The sequence below is a fragment of the Xiphophorus hellerii genome, chromosome 14 (genome assembly GCF_003331165.1).
Source record: "Xiphophorus hellerii strain 12219 chromosome 14, Xiphophorus_hellerii-4.1, whole genome shotgun sequence".
Taxonomy (NCBI): Eukaryota; Metazoa; Chordata; class Actinopteri; order Cyprinodontiformes; family Poeciliidae; genus Xiphophorus; species Xiphophorus hellerii.
In genome coordinates this window covers 27,129,947-27,151,151 of record NC_045685.1, presented here as the reverse complement: position 1 = coordinate 27,151,151, position 21,205 = coordinate 27,129,947, and the positions used below count along the sequence as shown (strand labels likewise).

The following is a 21,205-nucleotide window of genomic DNA, read 5'->3' as shown; positions in this document are numbered from 1 at the left end:
CACTTTATCTACCTTTACAAAATGTCTGAAACCATGAAAAATATAAAAGTGAAGCCATAATATATTTTTACATTGTTTTTTGATGCACTGCAATTATTAAAGAACCAAAACACTTAAAGTTCAACAACTTTATGATCCAGAAGGGTTAAGATGAAAAAACTCAAAACTTTTCAGATTTATTTGGTAAAATATCTTGAAAAACATGTATTATCTTACTTCCATTTCATGGTTATGAAGTACTTTTTATTTATTTAACACATAAAATACAACGGACTCCTTTGAGGTCTGTAGTTGGAGTAATGGCAGTGTTAGTTTCTTTTGCATAAAGGCCATCACTGGAAACTGATACTCAAAATCTTTATACTCTAAACTTTTCAACATCTTCACAACATTTTCAAAATGAATTTTCATCAGTTGTACAAAGTAAAATGAGTGACCCATCTGGAGCAGAGTCTGTCTGTCAGAGTAGTTTATTAAGTTTAAAGTCACTTCTTTGTTTCTTTTCCCAGCATTTGACTCATTTATTGGACTGAACCAGAACCAAAGCAGCAGCTCATGCCAACTCATGAACAAGTTTTCCACACTCTAAACAAAATGTCCGCCGGCGCAGTAACGTTTCAGTCACTCCCACTGTCGCTGTCGCTATCATCACCTTCTTCCTGTTCTTCTTCTTCTTCTTTTTTCTCAGTTTCCTCCACAAGTCCAGAGAAGAAGTCATTGTCGCCGAGGGCCTTCTTGGTGAGCGACTTCATCCGCCCGCCTTTCTTCTTCCTCTTGCGGTATTCGTCCACGCTCAGTTTGGGCAAACCAGAAATGTCCCAGAACTTGATGAGCTGGTCGTGGGCACAGCTGACCAGGAAGCGGGAGTCCCAGGACTTGGCGATCTCTTCGACGGGTTCGCCGACGTGCTGCCCGATGCATCCGATGACCCGGTTGGGGAGAAGGTTGATGGCTCTGACAGGAGACAGGGAGGCCATGTTAATGGTTAAACCCTTAAAGGATGATTTGAGTTATTATGTTAGTAATAACTCAACTAACCGGATGTATCCGTCCATGGACGCCGTGCACATGATGTTTTCCGTAATTGGCGCGATGCAGTCCACCGACTCCGCCTTCAGAGCGAAGCGGTCGCTGGTGGCTCCGAAGCCGTTCCAGTTGAAGATGTAAACGGTTCCTTCGCTGGAGCCGCAGACCACCTTCTTCCCTCGCTTCATCACCGCCACCGAGGTCAGATCGCCGCTCTGGTACTCCGACAGCAGCTCAAAGCGCCGCCGCTTCAGGTTGAAGACGCCCATGGTGCCGTCCCCACTGAGGACCCAGCAGTCACATTGGACATCAGCAAGAGAATCAGGCTTTCACAGAGAAACCAAAAACAACTCCGACATAAATCTGTCCTGGTTCTGAAACTGACCAGAGTAGAAACAAGGTTCACAGAGTAAAAGTTCTTAAAGTTTTAAAACAAACATATAAAAAACAGTTTTAACAATGACAACAATTAAACTAATAATACTAATAACTAGAACATTTCTGAAGAAATTTAAAGGGGCCTGTCCAACCAGGGGTTCTGATGCTGAAATTAGCAACAATGCTAATATTAGCTAAAATGTAGTTAACAATGTGGCGTATCGTTAGCATATTAACCAAAAATTGACTTACCCCATTTATTTTGCAAACATTAGTATATAAGCTAAAATTAGCTAAGATGCTATGGTTAGCTTAAATTCTGTAGCTAGCATGTGGGGAATTACTAGCATGTGGACTTACTTTCACTTACTCCATTTAGTTCACTAAATGTGGCTAATATATCAAAAATTAGCTAAAATGTTTATTTCAGGCTAAAGTTAGCATTATGGCTATATCATTAGCATATAGAGTAACTATTATGTAAGACTACAACAAGGACGAGTTATCACTAGCATGTTGACTAACAATGATTTACTCCATTCAGGATGTAAACATTTTAATTTGGCAATGAGCTTTGCATCGGCTGCTCTCCTATGCATTGCTATGGCAGGCCCCAAAATTAATAATATACTGTGAAAAACTATAACAGAATATACTGTGCACTTTTAAAAATAAAAATATTGGACTTGCGATCCGGGTCCAGTTAAACGTGCGTATTACCTGGCAGTGAGAAGAATCCTCTTGTTCTGGTCCACAGTTATGTCGCTGATATAATCCTCATGGTTTTTCATATCCATGATGGCTGTTCCCTTCCTCATGTCCCACACCTGCACAGAAAATGTTACGCAATAAAATGTTTATCTTCTTGTTTAAAAAAATTAATTATTTGATTAGTTGCATATTGTAATGTATTTTTAATATTGCATGAAAAAAGGCTTAAGTAGTTACATAAAAAATCTGCCAATTTTTATATCTGCTTACTCGAATAATCGTCAGAATACTTGATATAGTAATCGATTATTAAAATAATTATTAATTGCAGCCTTACTTCATTTTCCTAATATTCCAACTTTATTCTGATAAAATAATAACTTTATTCTCGTACTATTATGATTTTTATGGTAATATTATGACTTTATTCTTGAATTATTACAACCTTATTCATGTATTTTTATGATTTTTTTCTGGTCATATTCTGACTTTGCCCTCACATTTTCTTGCTTTCCTTATCTTAACTCTCCTTCATAACCACAGTAGATCTGTAGGGGGGTAAATACTTTCCCCCAGCATTTCTGTCCAGTGTCCATGTCCAGACCTTCAGGGTGCCTCCGTCGTCTCCGGTGGCCAGCATGTTTTCGTCCACCAGAAGCAGGCTGTTGATGGGGGCCCCGTGGGCCCCCCGGATCCGTGACACCAGCTGCCCCCGCTCCATGTCCAGCAGGTGGACGGCCTTGTCCCGGGACACGCTGTACAGCTTCAGCCCGTCCGCCGAGATGCGCACCTGCCGGCAGGACTTCAGGTGGTGCCCGGACGACCACAACTCCCGGTTCTCTCCCTCCGTGCAGGAGTAGGAGAAGGCGTACACGTCCCCGTCCACGTCCCCGCACACCAAGACGTCCCTGCTGGGGTGCAGAGCCACCGTGTTGGCGATGGCCTCCAGCTGGATGTCCTGCGGGGTTTCCCGGATCTTCGGGCCGGGAGGCTCCTCTTCCTCCTCCGCATCTTCCTCCAGTCTTTCCGACTCTGATTCTGATGTTCCGGGATCGTTATTCGGTTCTGTTCGGTTACATTCAGGTGGGTCTGTCTCTTCAGAAGTGGGTCCAACATGCTGTGCGGAGGCTGCCATGTTGTTTTGCTTTGTTTCTTCTTCTACAGTTAAATATAGGAGCGTCTCCGAGATCAACCTCAGATACTGACCTCTAGTGACTAACAGTAAAAAATCATTAAAGCAAAGCTAAATGAACAGATAAAATATGAATTCATTAAGTTTTCATTGAAAAATTATGTCTACTATTTATTGTTGGGTTTCTACGACGGAGTGTTGAGGAAAAACACAAAATCAGGAGGATAAAGTCAGAAATAATACGAGAATAAAGTTGTAATAATTATTATTTCCAAAATATAACTTTATTCTCACTTTAGTCCGAAGCTTCTACATATCGTTGCAACACTGACTGCTACTGGAGATGCTGCCTGCCCATAACATCATGAGTTATAACACGATTTATTTTCCCATTGGGATAAATAAAGTAATTTTACATTTTGATTGAATTGTTCGATTGGATTTCAATGAATTAATATTTTATCTGTTTATTTAGCTTTTCAGTTGTTACATCTCTAGCAAAACAACGCAACGAATTGGTAGCGCTCTGACAAAGAACGCGTTTATACGGAAATGACGTAAGGACGCCAAAGATGGCGTGAGTTTCAAACCGTCCCTGGATAAATGTTACAGTAAGTGTTTCTTACGGCTTACAGGGGATTAATTATGATGTGTGTTGTTAATTTTAATGGACATGAAGCGGTCGGAGGCAGTTTTATGGTTTGTAGGAGGCGATAGTAGCTAAAAAGGCATTTTAATGTTCCAAACATCCACGAAAACTTTGTGTTGTCGTTTCACTTCACCTTATCACGACTTCTTAATTGAAGTATATACATTTCTTTGATGTCGTGTTACGACTGGAAGTATTAGACAACGTGTTATTAAAGTTAACATGTTGTGATTTATTCGTGGTACATAGGACCGTTCAGGAGCGCAGTGATTAGCCTGCAGGTAAAAATGGCGACCGCATTGAAACTCTTTATTATCGCCGAATTAAACAGCGGATCAGAAATCTTCAGTAGATTAGTCTCTTTTTAATATACATATTCTATAACCAGAGTTATAAAGTGATTAATTCTTATAGAGCAGATTTTTAAATGGAGATCGCTGCAGGGTGACGTTCGAAGTTGGCAGTCTGTTGTCAAGGTAACGGCAGCCTCAGCCAATCCTGGGTCGCAGAGGTTGGAGTCAAACAACATCAACACGGCCTGATGCAACATGGAGTCAGTCAGTAAAAACTGATAACCGGGCTGCATCTGTTCATTCTGGATATTATTAACCACATAATGGGAGAAAAATACAAAAACACACAGATAGTACAGTCCCACAGGGAATTTAAAGTAATTATTTAAATACCTATGTGTTAATGACTATTTTATTAGTTATTTTTATATTCGAAGGGAACTTTGATTTTGATTTTCAGATAATCAGATTATGATAAATAGTATTCATCTATATTTTAAATGTATTTCAGACCAATAGCACAATTATAAGATCCATAAGGCCGGGATTTGAACCTGTGACCTTTTGCTGTGCAGCCCAGTTGTGTTTAATTCACTTGTTTTCTCTGCCTGGACACCGTCTCCTGTTGTTGAGACGGTTTTTAAAACATTATTCATCCCACAGTTTTTTTTACAATTTCGCTACTTACTCCACTTACTGTTTCAATTTTGCCTGCAGAAGGAAAATAATTGGGTTGGAGACATGCAGCGGAGACCAGAGGATCGGAGCAGAAAGCCTGACTGGAGCCAGAGAGCATAGAGGAGAACCCGAGACCCCAAGGCAAAATGAATCCAGACTTAATTAATATACAAAATAAAATGCTCTCAAAGTGAAGATGCTTGAAACAGATGAAAACTGAAAAAAATATAGCTAAAAAATTAACTTTTCTAATTTGAAATTGATAAATTCAAACTAATTCAAGCAAACAATGATCTGAAAACATTTCCATTTAATAATTCAGAAATGGAAATAAAATATTGTAATCATAAGCTTTGTGTTTCCTTCAGGAGGCCCATCGTCTTCACCTCCTCAGGTCACAGAGAGGAGCCGAGAGAGGAAGAGGAAGGAGGAGTGATGAAGAGGAGCGTGAGGGTGAGGAGGTCGTCCTCAGAGGGGAGGGAGATCAGCCAGGAGTCCAGAGAGCTCAGATGGAGGCTCAACCAGCTGGAGAAGGAGAATCTGAAGCTTTCAGTGCGCCACAACCAGGAGGTGAGGCTGCAGCGCCCTCCAGTGGCCGAGTTCAGAATAACAGATCAGTAAAAACTGAAGTCCGCCAACATGAAAACTCATAATATACAAATTATTTCTACTGTTCCTTCTATGAAAATAATGTTTAAAAAGCAGGAAAAATAAGAAAAATTTAAATATTTTATTTTATTGTTGGTCATGTAGGTTGTTATTTAGCCTACATACACCATCACTTCTCTTCTGGATCCGTTTCCTCCAGTGATTTACCCCAGAATATCAGTTTTGTACATTTATATTATTGGCTTATTTGTGTGTGTGTGTCCAGGTGTGTTTCCTGCAGGCGGAGGTGGCCCGTTTTCGCTCCTTCATGGAGCGCGGCGAGGCTCAGCGGATGAAGCTGCAGTTCCTGCTCACTGCCAGCCGCAGGGAGAGCAACCGGGTCGCCGAGCTCGACCGGGACAGAACCGCTCTGACAGGTGAACAAATCAAACGTACACTCAGAGAGAAGAGAGCAGAACTGGAGGAGAGCAAAACCTCCTGCGATAGTAAACATGGTGCAGCAGTTCTCACTGTGTTGTGTTTATTATTATTCACGCTGCAGAGAAATCAGCAGAGCTGCAGCAGACCATCGCAGAGCTGCAGAAAACTCTGCAGGTCAGCCAGCAGGCCAGGCAGGACAACCAGCAGGCGCTGCAGCAGGAGGTGGAGGAGAGGGACCAGCTGATCCAGAACTTCAGCTCCGAAAATCAGCGGCTGCACCAACTGCTTCAGGTCAGAACACCAGCAGCAGCACCAACTGCTTCAGGTCAGATAAAGGAGCTCATCACACTGTGCAGGAAGCAGAGGAAACTCAAACCATTTTGTGTTCATTAGAATACATCAGTCCTGAAACTGAAATCATCCAAGTTTCTTCAGAGAGTCGTTGCAAATGATGAAGCTGCAGGCAGGAAGGATCTTCAGTAGCAGTCAAGTTTATTTGTGTAGCACATTTCAGGAACAAGTCAGTTCAAAGTGCTTTATGTTATAAAAACATAATGCAGTCAGCAATTCTGAAACAAGGAAATAACGTTGCATTTTATCCAAAGCCTTCATCTGAATCATAAAGCAAAAACACGTCAAATATGTTGATTAATGTTCCAGTTATTATGAACCAAAGATAACTCTGGTGGGTTTTAGCCTTGATTTAAGGGAACTCAGTGTTTCAGCTGTTTTGCAGTTTTCTGGTGGGAAAATTGTGTTGCAGCAAATTTGTAGAAGCCTCTGACTGAAGATAACTCATAACACTCCAACACAGTGGTCCTTAACCTTTTTTGAGGTACCGAACCCATCAGTTTCATATGCGCCTTCACCGAACCTTTCTTTAGTGATAAATAAAATAATTTTTTTTCCCAAATTCAAGGCATACTGTAGGTATATGTTTTTTTGCTGGTGCACAAAATGAGCCGTTCATGAACGTCACTTTGCTCAAAGAACAAAACCATGAACTCACAGCAGGTTACAGTGTTACTTTATTCTGGCCCCCAAAAAATATTTCGGCCCCATAAAAGAATTTCAGCCCCCAAAATATTTTTTTATTATTCTACTAATTAAAAAAAATTTGGATTTTTTTCACAGAATAAAATTTTTTTTAATAACTTAATTTTTTTTATTTTAAATTTAATTTGTTTTTTGTCGTTTTGAATCCACAAAATACTTTTTTGGGGCCAGAATAAAGTTTTGCACAAATTACATACCTGCAAATCAGTGAGACTCCTGCTGCTGTTTTTGGGAGACCAGTTCAGAGAGGCGTGGCTTCAGAGAGGCGTGGCTTCAGAGAGGCGTGGCTTCACCTTGGCAACTGCATCTTCAGAGCAAAGTCTGTTCATTTTCTGCTTTTTTGCTCGACATATTTAGTGTGAATTAAAATATTAAGAAAGAAACCACGCGACGTACAACTACGACAGCCGCTGATACTGCGCGCACTAAATTCCCCGCAGCCCTGATTGGCCGAGCAATGCAACATGATCCTCTGTAGCCAGTGATGGCCAAGCGGGGCGCGTCATCACGACTTTATACAGGTGTGTCTTTACCTCCGCGGCAGAGGCTCCACCGAACCCCTGAGACCGACTCATCGAACCCCTGGGGTTCAACCGAACCCAGGTTAAGAACCACTGATCTAACATCTCAATATCCAGGCAACAGCGACAATATTAAATCATGATGTTATCTGCATAAGGATGCACTTCATTCCTACCAATACTAAGCCCTAAAAAACAAAAATAAAACTTGAAATTGAGTTTTAGGCCATTAGCTCTAAACAGAAAATTCTCTTAAAGAGACAGAAACATAAAACATTTGGAAGCTGCTGTGTAAAATTTAACCACAAAAATAACTCTAGACCAAAATAACCAGCCTTTAGCTGCTCACGTTCAGACGGTCGGTTCTGTTCTGCAGGACCAGCAGGCGGCTCTGGAGGCGTCTGAGAGGAAAATGGCCGACCTGCTGCGGGAGAGACAGAAGGAGGCGGAGGAAAGCAGACTGCTAGCCGAAGAGCTGAAGACGCTGCAGGAGAGGAGCGGCAGGGAGAAGGAGGTGAGGCGGAGCGACGCTTCCTGTCGCTCTGCAGATGGAGGATGACAAAGATGGAGGATCATGTTTGGTTTCCTCCAGATCGCAGATGAGAAGGTGAAGCATCTGGAGGCGAACCTGGAGGCGGCGAAAACGGCTCACCTGGAGTCCAGGAGCAACCTGGAGGTCAGAAGGTTAAACGACTGCTGCTGTCAGTCATTCAGGAAAAAGTTTCCTCTGGTAGCAACAGATACATGAAACACAACAAAATAAGCAGCTTAAAAATGCTTTAAACATCTGCCTGAACGTCAGTAATAACAGCAAAAATGGTTTTTGAATTGAAAATGTTGCTTATTTTGTGGTTTTAGGTTAAAATGTGATTCATTAATTACAGACTCCAGTTCATAGTAGCTATATGCAGAGTTTTATAGACATTGCATCTCTGTGTGGCTGTGTGGCCCCTAGCTGCGGGTTCGGGACCTGGAGGCAGCGGTGGCAGTGGAGAAGTCCGGCCACAAGGAGGCGCAGTGCAACCTGGAGCTGCTGCGAACGCACTTCAGAGAGCTGGAGAGAGCTTACAGCCTGGAGAGGGAGAGGAGGGGTCACACTGAGCACACTCTGGAGCGGTGAGCCCTCAGCATGGAGGCACCGCTATGCTACTGTGCTACGCCTCTATGCTACTGTGCTATGCCGCTATGCTACTGTGCTACGTCGCTATGCTACAGTGCTACGCCGCTATGCTACTGTGCTACGCCGCTATGCTACTGTGCTATGCCGCTATGCTACAGTGCTACGTCGCTATGCTACTGTGCTACGCCGCTATGCTACAGTGCTACGTCACTATGCTACTGTGCTACACCGCTATGCTGTGTGGCTATTCTATGCTTCTTTGCTATGCTGCTAGGCTACGCTGCAGTGCTGTGTCGCTCTGCTATGTTGCCAGATCACTCTGCTAGGCTACGCTACATGGTTATGCTGCTATACCACCAGCAAGGCTCTGCTGCTATGCTGCATGCTATGATGCTACATGCTGCTATGCTACGTGCTGCTATGCTACGTGCTGCTATGCTAGGTGTCCTGGGTCGTCCCTCATGTCTAAACAGTTTATCACTTTTACTTTCTGTTAAATATTTATTTACATAACATTTTTTCCACATTGACGTTCATGCAGCCTGCAGACAGAGTTCAATCACTGCAAGACTGAGATGGCGGTTGCCTTGGAAACCGAGAAGAAGGCAACCTCTGACCTCTCAAAAAAACGTGAGGAGGAGAAGAATCAACTTGGCAAAACGCAGTCGTTGCTGCAGCAGGTAACAGAGAGCAGATTGGAGACGTTTGGACAACCCGACCCTGTACTTGGTGTCTCACGTCCTCCCTGGGGGTCCCGACCCCCACTTTGGGAACCCCTGGCTCTAAAGCGGCCATGTTTTCCCGTGTTCAGGCAGCAGCGCAGCGTTCTGAAGCAGAGGATGCCTTCCACAGCTTCCTGCAGCAGATCATCGCCCTGCTCGGCACCACGGCTCAAAACACAGCACAACTTGCAAAGCATGATGGGACACCGAGTCCCGCTGAGGTCCTGCAGCTGCTGGCGGTCACTCTGAGCACCAAGCAGCACAGACTGGAGGAAACCACCCTCCAGGTCGGGAACGGGTCCACTCAGAGCAACCCGCCGCCTTCCTCCCAGAAACCTGATCTCCGTTTCTCCTTCAGGTCCAGGATCTGCTGGCGGCGACCCAGAAGCTCCATGAGGAGAACCAGCTGCTCCAGCAGCTGACCTCAGACCAGCAGAAACAAATTGGTGTAAGACTGGTGTCGGTTCTGACTGGACCTCATAATGAGGTTCTGGAGCGACAGATCAGGGTCCAAACCCTCGGGGTTTAATTACTTTAATACCACAGATTCCACAGATTTTCATTATTATGTCAGTTTTTTAATCAAAATGTGAATTAAATCACATAAATATTAGTTTTCAGTCTGATTTAAAGGATTTTGGTTGGACTTCACTGATCTGGACGTATTTTAAAGTTTCAGGGAGACGATGAACATTTAGGCTAAAGATGAACTTTTCTCCCTGTCCACCAGGAGGCGCAGCAGGTGCTGGGCCAGCTGCAGGACGAGGTCTCTGATTGGTCGATGCAGAACGCGGCGCTGCAGGAGGAGCTGCAGACAGTAAAGGAGGAGAGCAGAAAGGAGATCTGGGAGATGAGAGACGAGTTCAGCAAGGAGTCAGCGGTGATTCACTTAGTGTTCAGGAACGATTTCCACTTCCTGTAGAGGAACGGTTTTACTTCCTGTAGAGGAACGATTTCCACTTCCTGTAGAGGAACGGTTCCACTTCCTGTAGAGGAACGGTTCCACTTCCTGTAGAGGAACGATTTCCACTTCCTGTAGAGGAACGGTTCCACTTCCTGTAGAGGAACGGTTTCACTTCCTGTAGAGGAACGGTTTTACTTCCTGTAGAGGAACGGTTCCACTTCCTGTAGAGGAACGGTTCCACTTCCTGTAGAGGAACGGTTCCACTTCCTGTAGAGGAACGGTTTTACTTCCTGTAGAGGAACGGTTCCACTTCCTGTAGAGGAACGGTTCCACTTCCTGTAGAGGAACGGTTTCACTTCCTGTAGAGGAACGGTTCCACTTCCTGTAGAGGAACGGTTTTACTTCCTGTAGAGGAACGGTTCCACTTCCTGTAGACGAACGATTCCACTTCCTGTAGAGGAACGGTTCCACTTCCTGTAGAGGAAAGGTTTTACTTCCTGTAGAGGAACGTTTCCACTTCCTGTAGAGGAACGGTTCTACTTCCTGTAGAGGAACGGTTTCACTTCCTGTAGAGGAACGGTTCTACTTCCTGTAGAGGAACGGTTCTACTTCCTGTAGAGGAACGGTTTCACTTCCTGTAGATTGAGTTTCTACTTCCTGTAGAGGAACAATTCCACTTCCTGTAGAGGAACAATTCCACTTCCTGTAGAGGAACGGTTTCACTTCCTGTAGAGGAACGGTTCTACTTCCTGTAGAGGAACGGTTTCACTTCCTGTAGATTGAGTTTCTACTTCCTGTAGAGGAACGGTTCTACTTCCTGTAGAGGAACGGTTCTACTTCCTGTAGAGGAACAATTCCACTTCCTGTAGAGGAACGGTTTCTAACTAATAAGTGACTTTTCAGCAAGATACAGGAGTTTGTTTTAAGTCAACACTTTTTAATATTGCAGGAAAAGAGCTTGTTATATTAGCACATTATTTAATCTGTAAAAAGAATTTTTCCAGCGTTTTAGGATAAATAATCTGCAATAGAACAAGCACTTTTTCATCAATATTTATAAAATCACTAAATAATTTAAAGTGAAGTGCTTTTATTTTGGTGAGTTTTTTCTTGCGTGGTCCAGTTAAAACCTGCCTGATCTGAACTTTGAACTCTGTGGGGGTTGAATACTTTTCCTCTCCTGTCCCGGTGCAGAATAAGTTTTCACTCCCTGTGTGTGTTCAGGTCCGCCTGGCCTTCCTGCACCACCTGAACCAGCGCCTGCTGACCGGCTGCGTCCTCATCCAGCCGCCCCACAGCATTCTGGGAGACTTCACCTGGAGGGAGCTGTGTGATGTCATCAGCGAGCAGGTGGAGCAGATGACCTCTGACCTGCATCAGGCCAAGGACAAGGTGAAGCTGGAAAGTTTCTGCTGCAGTAAAATATCAGATTCCAGACAAAACGGAGCAAAATTGCTGTTTTTTTCTCTTCTGCTTCTTTTCATCGCATTTCACCGTTTCAGCACAACAGTTTGGTTTCTTCTTCTCTGTGCAGATCGCTCACCTGCAGAATGTGTGTGACAAGAAGAGTGTGTGTGTGCGTGAGCTGAAGCGCAGCCAGGAGTGTGTGTTGTCTAGCCTGCAGGAAAACATGAAGAGGAGAGAGGAGACATGGAGCCAGCAGCACACACACACTGTCAACCAGCTGCAGAACCAGCTGCAGGTAACACACACCCACACACACCCCCACACACACACACAGGAGGTGTGATGAAGCTGATGTGAAGTCTGCTGAGTCTCCCTGCAGCGACGTTTTCATTTTATTCCTCTATGAAAAAACGATAAAACAGGAGCAGAAATTGTTCATCTGAAAATTATTTCAGCCCAAAAAATCTGATTGATGGAAGAAAGTTGATGTTTTTTTTTGCTAACGCCGGATTTCTGCAAGGTGTCAAATTGTTGAAATTTTGGTCTCCAGGAAGTCTTAAATGTAATCTAGATAAATTTAACCGTTGTACAACCAAACATTTAGTTGAATCTTTTTTCATTCTGAGAAACTCTCTGGCTTCATTCAGTCATCATTTCTCTGCGGTTTGTTGTTTAATTTGACATTGCTAATTAAGCCGCTAACGTTAGCTAGCCAAAAACCCAGGAGTCACATGATAAAAACTGCAGCTTAAATCCCAAAGTTCAACAAATAAACAAGATATAGGAGTTTGTTTCAATAAATAATTCTGAAATATTGATAAAAAGAACCAAAAGAACATTTTTCCCATAAGTGAAATAATCAGCCAAGCTGTTTCTTTTTTATCAAGAATTATTTATTGAAAACATTCTCCTAAATGTTGCTGAAATGTTACTTGTGAGTTACTGTAGTTTTGTCTTATTTTAAGATATTTGCACTAGACAATCGGCAGTTTTCAGGTTTTAAACATAATTATTTTTTACGTATTTCTGGGTCAGCAGTGGAACTTGTCTTAGAACTCCCCCAGTCTGAGTCGTGACCTCTGACCTTACATCAAATTAAACGTCTGAATCTAAATTATCATTATTAGTTCTGTCTTAATAACACATTTTGCTGTTCGATAAATTGTCCCAGAACGTATTGAGATAAACAATCATATTGTTGTTTTGAGTCAAGTAACATAATGGTGATAATAATGCAGAAATACATTTTCAAAGATCAATAAACTTTAAATTCTAATGAATATGTAACACTGGAACTGGAAGACATTTTAAATATCTAAAATAAGTAAAAACAACGAATGGAATTAATGATGAAGTTTCTGGAAAAAACAGATAATCTGATAATAAATATCCAGACTGAAAACTTTTCTCATCCAGTTTTTGGTAGAAAGAGCAAAACATTAAATCATGCAAATGGAAATTATTGAGCTTGTTTCAGTTTATCATACGATTAATTGATTATTGATTATTGTGATCACAATATGAAATTCCTAACAATAAATGCCCACCATTACGTCATGTTTTAATAATAACACATTTTATTTGTGTTTTCTTGACACTTAAGGACAAATTAGAAAATAATTACATCAATTAGAAGCTACAACAATAAAAGTAATAAAATCATCTGATTTGAAGCTTCAGCTGATACATTCTGATCAAATTGGAGATTATTTTGATTATTGATTTGATCATAAATCTCTTGTTGGTCGTCTCCTGTAGATGTGTCGCTCTCAGTGCGACGCCCGCGTCTCCTCCCTGGAGCACCGCTGCTCCTCGCTGACCTCTGACCTCTCCCGGAGCCGGCGGGAGTCGTCGTCCTTGTCGGCGGCCTGCGGCCTGCTGGCGGGCGCTCTAAGGCATGCCCGCGGCTGCGTGCGCTCCCTGTCCGAACAGAAGGCGGTCCTGGGCCGGCGGCTGGCCGAGCGGGAGCGGCTGGAGCTGGAGGTCCGGAAGCTGGCCGACGCGCTGGGCGGCGAGCGGACGGAGGAGGAGGAAGAGGAGGAGCGAGGAAGGAGGGCGAGGAGGAGGTGGAGGAGAGGCGCTGGCGCCGTGATGGCGGTGAACCGGTGGACGGCTCTGAGGAAGGAGACGGAGGTGGTGCTACGGCTGGAGAGGAGCGGCGGCAGCATCTGCGTGTGTGCAGCGCCGCGTACAGCAGCCCAGAAGGGTCAGTTCACCTCGCAGACTGTGAATCTTCTGGGTTTCTCATTAGAGTTTAGTTTTATTTCATTATGACCTTTAGTTCGTCTGATTCAGTTAGTTTTACTGTATGTTTGCTGTTTTTTGTTAGTCATTATTAGTAAAATATTGTTTAGTTCTTATTACTTATAGATAGACTTGTGGCAATAAGCAATAAATCAATTAACTGCGTCATGAACAAAATCAATAATTTCTATTTGTATGATTTAATGTTTTTCTCTTTTTTATCTGGATGATAAAAGTTTTCCGTCTGGTGTTTTGGTCTCTACTAGACATTTTGTTTACAGACGTCATAATTCATTTTAATTTTAGTTTCTGTTTAAAATGTCTCCCAGTTTCAGTGTTTAATTAGGATTTAGAGGTTATTGATCTTTTAGTTTGTGTTCTTGTATTATTATTCCATTATTATCATTATATTAGTTGAAAATTGTTTCAAAACAACAATATTATCATTTATTGCAATAATTTCTGGGACAATTTATCTGTAAAAATATATTTTTTTATAAATGTTTCATTCTTTATCACAAGCAGTTTTTATTGTTTGACAGGAGCTGAAGTTCCTGAAAGAGTTTTTTCTCGCTGGCTTCGCTCTAAAAGCCTCTCCGCCATCATTCTGTCCTCCATGGTCGACCTGCAGGGGGCGCTGGCTGACTCAGGTAACCAATCTGTTTATGTGAGCCTTCTTCCAATCAGCAGCTCCACTCAGAGCCCGCCTCTCTCTCCAGACTCCTCTCCCGCTCATGTAATGGCCGCCGCTCGCTCCGGGTTCTCCCGCCTCCTGGACCAGCTGCTGGACCAATCAGCTCGCAGTGTTTCCTCCGGTTCGGCTGAGCGGATTGCAGAGCGCTCCTCCCTGAAGGTAGAGGTAGAGGTTTGGATCTTGGTTCTGCAGAACCTCTCCCTCCGCTGACCTCATGTCTCCCCCACCAGACTCTCATCTCCGGCCTCCAGCAGCACTTCCTGCTCTTCAGCCAACGGCTGCACGCCGCCGAGGTGGAGAGGCGGAGCCTGCGGCTGGAGGTGTCCAACCTGAAGAAAGGGCTGCAGCAGGAGCGGGCGGAGCTGGTTCTGATGGTGAGTTTGGAGGAGGACTGGGTTCTGTTCAGACAGCCGCTGTGTGTCTGATGTTGTGTTTCTGTGTTCAGGTTCCGACGGAGCGATTCCAGACGGCCTGCGAGGAGCTGAGGCTCTCTCTGAACCGAGAGCAGGAGGCGCAGGAGCTGATCCAGGAGCAGAGCAGACAGCTGCAGCTGCTGCAGCAACGGGTCGACAAGCTGGCCTCAGAACAGCACACACTGACCCACAGCAAACAGGTAGAGAACAGAACAGGTGGAGAACCAGACAGGTGGAGAACCAGACGGTTAGAGAACCAGATAGGTAGAGAACCAGACGGATGGAGAACAGAACAAGTAAAGAACCAGACAGGTAGAGAACCAGACAGGTAGAGAACCAGACGGGTGGAGAACCAGATGGGTGGAGAACCAGACGGGTGGAGAACCAGACGGGTGGAGAACCAGACAGGTAGCTCCTAACATCTTGGGTAGTTTCAGAGATCAGCAGTAACTTTTGGAATAAATTAACTTTTCAGAATATTTTTACTATTTAGTATCAATACTAAAGATGCACTGATCCACTTTTCTGATACCGATATCTGAGGTTTAGTATTGGTTGATACGGATCCGATACAGAAAACATCCCTGAACTTGTTTCTGTTTTTAAAGAGAGACATAAATGGTCTAATTTACAGCACATTTATATTATACATCATGTATACTTATATCTAAATATAGATATAGAGAGAATCTATATTTTTTACTTGGTGGAAAAACATAAACTAACCAGATCTGTGTGCAGCGAAAAAAGATTTTTTGTTTGACGCGTTTATGAAGAAACGTGTTCGCAGGTCTGAGTTTACGGGAACGGGGTTGGGTGGGAATTATAGAATAAATAAACATCTGCATTTTTCAATCATGTGAAGCAGCGCTATGTAACTATGTGCTAGACTTTTTCACAAGCAGCTCTGCTTCAGCTGTTTGTTCTCTGATCGTAGCAACTATGTGAGGAATATCTGGTTTTGTATCGTAGATTTTCTGCTGTATGTGATATTTGTCTGCCTTGTTTCTTTTGGCACTGATGGCAGTTTGCTTCTTTACTGTGTTCTTCAGCTCCAGTGGAGAATTTATTTTATTTTTATCTGCAAAATGTCACCCTTTGATGTTCGACGTTCCTGGTGGAAACATTAATTTAAAGAACGTTGCAGCCATGACTAGAACTTCCACTAACGAGGATTCACAACAACAACATGTTTCTGACAGAAACCGCTGAGTTCGAAGCTCCGTTAGAGCAGAGATCAGAGAGCGCCACCTTCAGGAAGCTGTCAGCGTTTCTGCTTTAAATGTCGCCTCATCTCTCTCCATCAGCTGAGCCGTAAAGAAAGCTCCCTGAGAATTCTGGGTAAGCAGCTGGCGGGCGTTCAGAAGGAGAAGAGGCAGCTGGAGCAGCAACTGCAGGGAGCCGAGGAGCAGCTGAGGGACGCGGTCAGGTAACGCAGGAGAGGCTGAGGACGGATGAAAACCTCTCAGGTCTTTAAATTAACTAAATATAAAGTTACATTTCAACAGGATCTGGTTCAAAACGAAGTTAGAAATGCAGACGTCGCATTAATAAACATGCAGAGATCTGATTATAACACAGCCAGTTTAACACCAAAATGTTCTCTTAATGCAACTTTTAAAATAAAATAAAAGGGTAAAATAGTTTTTTATTATAAAGTAGTAAAAAATGAACCAAATTGCAGCAACATGATTGACTCATTTAGATTAAATGATTTCATTCTGATGCCAAATGAAATGCAACACAGTCTGATTTTGGTTATTATGCCAGCTGGTGGACTTGGATCAAGTTCTCCTGAGCAAGCATGAGGCGCCGGTGGGAAGGAACAAATGGGTTTTAACAGGCAGAAACCTGAGAGACATCCCGACTCGACCATCAGGGAAAAACATTCTCATCTGTGATAGTTTTGGAGAATCACTGTGGAAAACAAGCCGATTCTCACCGTCGGTTCAACCAAAGGGAATTTTCTGATGTTTTTCAGGCGGCAGCAGTTCGTGATTCTCTGCCTGAAGGCTGCAGAGTCGAGCTGTAAGCAGGTGAGCAGAGCCAGACCTTCACACACTTCCTGGACAAACCGGCCGCTAACACACTCCTCCTCCGCTCTGCCAGGTCAGAGAGAGTCTCGCCCAGTCGCAGCACTCTGCCCCGACTCAGCGGCGCCCCCTGCTGTTCACCCTGGACTACCTGAATATGAGCGAAGAGAAACACCTGATGGCAGCTCCTGAGGTGGCAGCGTGTCAGGTAAAAACTACCAAATAAAGTTTCCAGATATGTACAGTCGAGCCAAAACCTGAGAGATTTTTACCATGTCGTATCAGAGCCTTGGAGACAGAAACTAAAGGTTCACATTTCTGCCAAAAACTCAGAAATTATTTTCTAGATACTTCTAGAAAATAATTCTAAAGAAAATTTTTGAATTTGAAATTCAGAAATGTCCATGTTCCTTTGTAGAAAATTTCTGACATTAATCTAAAAAGATTTTTTTTCTAGATATTTTTTTTGTAGTAGATTTTGCACGTTTGATACATTAAAATAAAGATGTTTAGTTTTCAGTTTCTTTTGGGCTTGATTGAATAAATCTATTTTCTGTAATAAGAACAGGATTTGGGCCCCTTTGGTTCCGAACATTTGCTGTATTTAGCCAAGTTTTAAAAGAATATGAGATGATTTGGATGCAGCAAAGTTGGATTTTCAGTAAAACTCTCTAGATGAACCTTTTGTTAAAACTTGGTTATAAAAATGTAAATACTTTGTGCTGTTCTTTATGTTTTATGTCTGCAGAGCTTCCTGTCCGTCGTCTCTCAGCTCCACCAGGCCTGCTGCTCCCGGATGGACTGGCTGGAGCAGGAAGTCTCCGCCCACCACAGTCATGTGACCGCGCTGCGCGGCGAGCTGCAGGACGCCTGCCTCCGCGAAAACCTGGCCTTCATTCCCGTAAGACATCACCTTCGAACTTCTGAAGTTTTAGGAGCTGTTTCTTCTTTTTTTATCTTTGTTTTTATATTTTTACTTATTTAAACAGGTAAAATTGTGAGTTCAGGCAACAGGAAGTCGCATTGCTTCCCATTATGGCTTACAGACGCATCACTGTTTAGAGTCCAGAAAAAAGAAAAAGAAAATTTTAGAGTCAGGTTTCAGATCTGAGTAACAAACCAGTGAGCTGATAACTGTCCTGTTTTCCCAGAGTTTTTCTCCACAACAATTTAGTTTTAATCAGGTTGATCAACTTTAACCACTTTAGATTAACATCTTAGAATTTGATTTTTGCAGCTTTTTTGGCTTATTGGAACAATTTTCACTAATTTCTGCTCAAATGAACATCACAGTTTTAGATTTGTTTTAATTTGTTTATTTCTCTTTTTCTGCCACGTCAAACACATCCAGAGGGTTTTACTATCCTAAACCTGCTCACCTGGACAGTCTAAACAACAACATAACACCAGTTTAACATAAATTGTAAAAACAGAAATCTTCATTCATGTCTCGTATTTATGCACTTTTATTTTCCGGTCAGTTTCTAAAGAGTCAGAATCTGTCGGTGTTTCTGTTTGAGGTGGACGCTCTTCCTGGACCGGAGGGCGATGAGGAGAAACGCGACTTTCTTCCTCTATCTGGTTTCTCTGAGAAGCCGATCTGTAAGGAAGACGTGACCCGTCTGTTCTGATCTGAAGCACGCTGAAACAAAAACTCGCTCCTGGTTTCAGTCCTGGGATGTTTCAAAGATGAGAAGTCGGATCAACCTGGAAGTTTCATCTTCAGGAAGTTTTAATCAGCTGAGCTGCTGACCTGTGGAGGTTCCTGCTTCAAATGTCTCAGAAAAACCAAACAGGACATTTTACTCTGATCTCTTTCTGTTATTTAAATGTCAGTCTAACTTCATGCAATTTTTTATCAACAGACGACAAAGAGGGACACAAATGAATCCCTAATTCAAAATGAGAAGGAAAAAGTGGGTAAAAAAGGAAAAGAAGGCAAATTCTGGGGGAGAAAGAAAACTGACGAATAAAACAGAGGAAACGGTCAAAATGTCCCCACAAAGTCAGAAATACACAAAACAATAAGAAAAACATGAAAAAGAGAAAAAAATATTCGAGAAGGAAGCAGTTGTTGGGTTTTTAAACCTGCTGAGATAAGAAGGAGAAAAGAGATGAAATAAATAAAGTCAAGAAAAATGAAATTCTCCTAAAAAAACAGAAAAATGACCAGAATGGAGAAAAGAAGCTGTAAGCTTATAAAGGGATCCAAACCCACTGAGGAAACCCATAATCAGTTTTATTAGTCATGATTTTTATTTGTTAGACCATAAAAATATGTTAGAAAAGCTCAACACACAAAGCTTTGTGCTTTTGGGACATTTAGTTTGTTGTTAGCGCCCCCTAGAGCCCAAACTTTGTTTAGCTTGATCAATTCTCAGACTTCATATGATAAATAGAAAGCAGATTTTCGCCCAGAAGCCACGCCCACCTTCTGCATGTAAACCGCCTCAGAGGTTGAGTCGGCCATTTTTGTGAAATAAACGGTTTAAAATCAGGGAAACTCCTGGAGTCGGATGTTTGTAAAACGTTCCTCAACATGAGCAATCTAATTATCTGTTATTGTGTCTAAAATATGATAATTAACCGAGTCTGGATCATAGTTCATAATTGCCCTGCAGTATGCTATGTGGTAGTCATGTGAGTGGTTTGTTTTGGTGTCTTCAATGGACTCGGTTCCACTGGACACCAGAGTTACAACCTGTTACATCTCAATCTGCTGGAGATGGCGTTTCATTTCTCTTTCTCGCTGCTCTGAGTCAAACCAACCAAACCTTTTGAGCAACCTGTTCCCCTCCTGGCCTGTGGGGGCGCTGCACAATGAAGCACTGAAGGAAACAACACAAAAACCTCTGAAGAAGACGCTGAGCGCTACTTCCTTCTTCATCAAATGTAAATAAAAGTGGGGTGGCGTCAGATTTTAACGTTTGGAGAATTTTTGTTTTGTCTTTCCTAACTGACCATGAGCCATTTCTCCTGCTAGCGCTAGGCTAGCATGTTTGTTTGGGTTGTATTTACCCAGAATGCCCTGCACTGTAGTTCACTTCCTGGAGGCTTCAGTTCGCTTCAAGTTCACATTTGCATTTGAAGCAAACTATAGTTCAATTGGACCCAGATGGACCAGAGTTCACTTTTTGTTTTTACGCATCCACACCTTTCCAAACGAACCGGACTTTCTATACAAACGGACTGGAGTCGGACTGAACCGGACTGAACAGGGCTCCTGTTCAAGCTTCATCAGAGAAGAAGAAGATCCATGTGAAGCGTTCCCTGTCCCCAGGTGCTCCCTGTGGAAACACCAAATCACCTGATCAGAAGTTACTTTTGACTGAAGTCAAAGCGTTTGATTCTGCTGAGTCAGCACACAGACGTGAGCGAAGCCCCAAGCAGCTGCTGGTTGATCTGTTAACGACAGGAAAGTCCCGTCACTCTCTCTGCTCCAGGCCAGGACGTCTCATCAGAGGAAGAGACGGGAGCTGCTGAGGGACACGCACAGTGGAGCTGACTCAGCTGGAAACCAGTTTCCTCCTCTGGAGCTTCTTGAACGTTTCTCCTTCACTCACCTGAACATTTAATGAAACTGAAAAACCTCAACTTCAGATGATGAAAAGTCACAAGAAGCAGCTGATGAGAGACAACCTGGTCGGTCAGCACCGGGTTCAGGTCAGACCTGGACCTTTCCTTCGTACTGGGCGACCTGGTCAACCAGCTTAACCAGTTTAAACTGGTTCCAAGTTCAACCAGTTAATGAAGTGAGTCCACATGTTGGGGAAACATCTGTAGTTTTTAACTCTTTGGATTTTTAACAATTTGGTCTTAAATCACAACATGCAGATAAACTGAACCTGTTATTTAGACTTTAATCTCTTAATATTATAACTTTATTCTCATTATTCCAGCATTGTTCTCACTTTATTCTTGTAATATTTCGACTTTATTCTCAAACCATTTTATTCTCGTAGTTTTATTTTTTCTCATGTGGCCCTAAACCTCAGTCATAAAGATCAAAGCTGGTTCCTAAAGTGAAAATTCGTTGGAAGTTTTTCTAGTCGTTCCTCTCCAGCTCTGCGCCTGCGGGCGCCGCTTGCCCTCTGAGCTGTTGACTCTCCTGTCGTTCCTTGGAGTCCCTCAGGGACGCCTGCTGTTTTCTTCTTTCCCCGGAGAAGATTTGCTGGTTCAGCAGGAAGCATTCACT

At 43.0% G+C, this 21,205-nt stretch overlaps 2 protein-coding genes across 2 annotated transcripts; one reads left to right on the top strand and one right to left on the bottom strand.

The window, feature by feature from the left end:
- Positions 1–145: 145 nt before the first annotated feature.
- On the bottom strand, positions 146–3,282 carry wdr55 (WD repeat domain 55). The gene is made up of 4 exons (XM_032582882.1): positions 2,720–3,282; positions 2,125–2,231; positions 1,039–1,308; positions 146–954 (listed from the first exon to the last, which is right to left on the bottom strand). Exons 1-4 carry the CDS (start codon positions 3,248–3,250, stop codon positions 618–620), a joined length of 1,245 nt encoding a protein of 414 aa, XP_032438773.1. The 5' UTR covers positions 3,251–3,282; the 3' UTR covers positions 146–617.
- A 512-nt stretch (positions 3,283–3,794) lies between these two features.
- On the top strand, positions 3,795–19,513 carry ccdc171 (coiled-coil domain containing 171). Its single transcript, XM_032582835.1, is given in 25 exon segments — positions 3,795–3,858; positions 4,907–5,008; positions 5,236–5,437; positions 5,742–5,892; positions 6,018–6,187; positions 7,850–7,987; positions 8,066–8,149; positions 8,429–8,589; positions 9,135–9,273; positions 9,405–9,602; positions 9,674–9,763; positions 10,046–10,195; positions 11,444–11,611; positions 11,754–11,921; positions 13,385–13,832; positions 14,413–14,520; positions 14,590–14,744; positions 14,746–14,784; positions 14,786–14,938; positions 15,010–15,177; positions 16,285–16,406; positions 16,959–17,013; positions 17,087–17,218; positions 17,759–17,911; positions 18,531–19,513. Coding segments are annotated over 25 exon segments (3,573 nt in total). The 5' UTR covers positions 3,795–3,850; the 3' UTR covers positions 18,642–19,513.
- The last annotated feature ends 1,692 nt before the right edge of the window (positions 19,514–21,205 follow it).

What these genes read in the sequence shown, in the direction of transcription:
- wdr55 (XM_032582882.1), bottom strand. Translation starts at nt 3,250, where the DNA reads ATGGCAGCCTCCGCACAGCATGTTGGACCCACTTCTGAAGAGACAGAC. An exon ending in ACGACGGAGGCACCCTGAAG is followed by an intron (nt 2,232 to 2,719) that starts GTCTGGACATGG and finishes TTTTCTGTGCAG; the next exon opens with GTGTGGGACATGAGGAAGGG. An exon ending in TCCATGGACGGATACATCCG is followed by an intron (nt 955 to 1,038) that starts GTTAGTTGAGTT and finishes GTCTCCTGTCAG; the next exon opens with AGCCATCAACCTTCTCCCCA.